This window comes from Olea europaea, unplaced genomic scaffold, assembly GCF_002742605.1.
Source record: "Olea europaea var. sylvestris unplaced genomic scaffold, O_europaea_v1 scaffold571, whole genome shotgun sequence".
In the NCBI taxonomy this organism is placed as follows: Eukaryota; Viridiplantae; Streptophyta; class Magnoliopsida; order Lamiales; family Oleaceae; genus Olea; species Olea europaea.
Genome location: NW_019264047.1, coordinates 125,031 through 128,946, shown reverse-complemented (window position 1 = coordinate 128,946; position 3,916 = coordinate 125,031). Strand labels below are relative to the sequence as shown.

Below are 3,916 nucleotides of genomic sequence, written 5' to 3'. Positions count from 1 at the left end.
CAACAATCAGTGCACATGAGAATAAATATTTCGACATCAAAAAGAAAACATTGAAATTAATCAAGCTATGTTAAGTTTCTTCTATCATCCAAAACTCAAAATATTTGGCAAAATATGTTAACTAGAAGGTAAGCTTGAGTTACTATAAGCACGTCAAACCTGCCCTATTGATTGGGTGAAAAACGATATTCATATGATTTTCAATTATTGTGAATAAGCATGTTACGGTGTATTTTAGAAAATTGTATAAAAGCTAGTATATATTGACATAACTGTGTTGGCATATAATTGAACGATGACTCTAGAGAATATAATGAAGAATTATTAAGTAGTTCCCTACCAAAGTTATTTTGTTTCTATTATAATGACAAAGGTCATACACGAAGATGTCCAGCATTTTTTTGTTTTGTTTTGGTATGTGTGGGGGCTATAGAGAATATAATGCAGGATTATTAAGTAGTTCCCTACCAAAGTTATTTTGTTTCTATTATAATGACAAAGGTCATACACGAAGATGTCCAGCGTTTTTTTCATTTTGGTATGTGTGTGTGAATGAGAATTCACCAAGGTCAAGCTATGCTCATATTATCTCAATATAAAAGCATCTAACGTAGGAAAATGGGAGATTAAATGCATGAATTGTAATTACACTATCGATAGAAGCACAAAATGGGAAGGAAACAAGTGTTGGAGAGATTGAAGTACCTAACATTGGAATATTCCAAAATCTAGGTTCCATCATTAATGATTTCAAAAAGCCAGTAAAATTGGAAATGATACTACAAGGAAAATAGAGTTGGTTGAAAAAAGTAGAAAAAATCTAATAATTGAATAATTCTTATTATGTTAAAAGGAAAATCTCTCGAGCACTCCAATATTATGCTACATACAACTACAAGTTGGGTTTAGGAGTAGCAAATAAATAACCAGTAAAAGGTGAAAATAGATTGATAATAAATGAGCCAAATAAACTAAGTACATACACATTCACATGAAATGCTGCTAGTTGCATCCAAGAAAAGACGAGACTAGTATTAATAGCAAAGCAAGACGAAATAGGGGAACATAAATAATAAATATATAATAAGCATATAATTTATGTTCGGATATCTTAGATAAAGCAAAGTGGAAGAGAATGGAAGATATACGGCCCATGTAGTTGGCCATGGAATAAGACTTCATTAAGTTTTTGACATAGAACATATTCACAAAAAATGAGGTCACATTTAGAATAGATTTCTTGAAGATTTCCTAGATCAATTGTTTGTGTCTTGTGGACGTGTGTGTGTACAATATAGAGGACAAGTGAAGAGGCAATGGTAATAAAATTAAAGGGAAGATCCCTCAAAGGTATCACCCAGTACTATCAGAAACAATACACATTTACCATACAGATGTCAGAAATTTACAGGTGTAGTAATCCCAAAAAAATGGGTAAACCTGGAAAAAGAGAAACAGTAACCCACTGCCAAAGCTAGAAACCTTTAAATCTTACCTAAATAAGTATCCCCATGCATCAGGGAAATCTAAAAAATTCTTTCCGAGTCTGTTCTGACTTTATTGCTCTCTAATCTAAACCCCCTCATATATATGTCATTTACAAAATAAAAGAAAGTACATAAACCATGACCTGTCAACTCCTTATAAAACACATCCTTCTCTTCCAAAGAAAGAAACTCAATTCAAATATACTGATCGGCATCAAGTATCACATGCAAAGTTGCAAGCAATTGAAGCATTTATTGTCATGCACATTAAAAATCATTACCATGCTTAACTACAACTCTTTTCTCTTTTGCACAAAATCAGGACTAGAAGAAAACTGTATTCAAACGTATATAGCGGGAGAAAAAAGGCAGTTACCTCTGCAGACTTGGTATCCAGAGTGGTGATGGTTTGATCAGTTTCTCCTTGATTCATCTTCACCTCATTAACATTCTAATTAAGCAAAACCCAATAAAAAAACTATCATTTACAACATTAAATTCCAAATAGTCATTCTCCCATAAAATAATGCAATAAACTCCAAAACCCTAACTAGTTGAGCTTTAAAAAGCACGAACCTTCCAAGCCCAATTGCAGTTATCCAGCAGAAGCAGCTCCTTTCACGAACCAAAACAAAAGCAGAAATTAAATGAAACCAAAAGAAAAGGACAAGGATAAACGAAAAACAGGCGCGTTGACAGGGTACAACAAAGAGATTAGTGAATGAACGAAGAACACGATAACGAATTATTGAAAGACCGATTTAAAGGTACTCTTATACAAACTAGCTATATAAACGCATGGTGTATATATCTGCCGATATAAATTTGGCTAGATGAATATGAGAGAAAGGGATTTGCAGGTTTCGACCCGTTTTCCGGCTTCTTGGGTCGCGGGTTTGGATGGTTGGCGGTGTTGGGTAGAGAGGATGGAGGCAAAGAATTTTTTATGGCACGACTGCTACGACCAAGGAAAAATAATATATTCTTTTGAATTTGTTTTCAAGCTTTGCCATTTTATTTTTTTGCTAATTTTTTGAAAGATTTATCTAAAATTTAGCCCCTATTGGATTTTGTTAAAAATTAAACTTTTAGTAGTTTTTGATAAAATTGATAAACTATGAATTTTAAAAGTAAATAAAAGTAATCGATTTATGAATTATAATGTTGAAATTAATTATTAACTTTAATTTAAATTTTTATCAACTTTTTGCTCTAAATCGAACAGGCACTTGATAAGTTTGAAATTATGAGTTATAAGATATTTCGTAAAATTGAGAAGTCATTAAAATAAACTTATGAGCTAACATATTTTGTTCAAGTGTCATTATTTTGATAATTCAAAATAGAAATTAGTTTGGAGTCTTAGATAAATTTTGATTTGTCCTAAAAAAATGAAAAGACATATATTTAGAAGGGTATAGGCAAAAAAACCCCCTTGGTCTTTGCCTCTATTACGAAATACTTCTTATATTTTTATTTTGGTAGAATAGTCCTTGAATGACTTTATTTTGTACGGAAAATACTATACCGACCAATTTCATTAGTTTAGGCATTAAAAATAGTAAAGATAGCCAATAATGCAAGGATAATTGGCACAACATCCCCTAAAGTAGTTACTTATTGGCACAATAGCCCCAACCTTTCATTTTGACGTAGTATCCCTAACCTTTCCTTTTGGCACGAAACCCCTCTAAATCATCCAAATTTTGTGGAATAGAACGTTTGTTTCCTTTTCTTTTTTTCCATCAAATCTTGTAAAATGTTGAATTTTAACTCTCCAGTTTTAATTAAATGAAAAGGGCAAAAAAATAAAAGAAAGAAAAAATTATTGCAATCAAAGTCCCAAATCGTTTAAAAATATGCATATAAGTCTAATTAAAAAAATAAAAAATATATTTAAAAAGAGGGAGAGATAGAAGTTCATCTTTTTAACACCCCTACCCAGGGGCAGAGCCATGTATGGTTGAATTGGCCTGCACTCAACTTTGGGAGAAAACCTGCACATTGGCCAAAAAATTGGAAAACTTGCATTTTGGGAGAAAAATTGGAAAAAGTGTTTGTTTTAATAAAAAATTTGTGCCCGCACTGAAATTTTTTTTGGTTCCACCCCTGCCCCTACCCCATCCCTAGCCCACCACCCCTCGCTTTCCCCACCTCTATAACAAATCAAACTGATCTATAGCCGTCCCCCATCAATTCCAAATTCTTTGATTCAGAGATTTAGCGTAGTGTTCTTTTGATCACAATGGCTATAACCACGCAATTACATGGTACAAGTCAATGAAAAATATAAATTATATAATATTTCTTTTTTCGACTCTTTTGGATTGAAATTCTACCTTGTTTTTAACCTATTTTGAAATTCTAATTTTTAAATGCAACGATTTGGAGAGAGAATCAAAAGTAAGAAACTGAAACATAATGTTGGA

At 32.2% G+C, this 3,916-nt stretch overlaps 1 protein-coding gene across 2 annotated transcripts in view; it reads right to left on the bottom strand.

Annotated features, from left to right (window-relative positions):
* LOC111389224 (SAC3 family protein A) overlaps positions 1-2,452 on the bottom strand; it is a 27,081-nt gene extending 24,629 nt beyond the window's left edge. For both annotated transcript variants that reach the window (XM_023014115.1, XM_023014116.1), the window contains exons 1-2: positions 2,064-2,452; positions 1,864-1,938 (exon numbers count right to left, since the gene is read on the bottom strand). In XM_023014115.1, the coding sequence (XP_022869883.1) occupies positions 1,864-1,920 (57 nt within the window). In that variant the 5' untranslated portion in view covers positions 1,921-1,938; positions 2,064-2,452. The remainder of the gene's footprint in view (positions 1-1,863; positions 1,939-2,063) is intronic.
* Between the last annotated feature and the right edge of the window lie 1,464 nt (positions 2,453-3,916).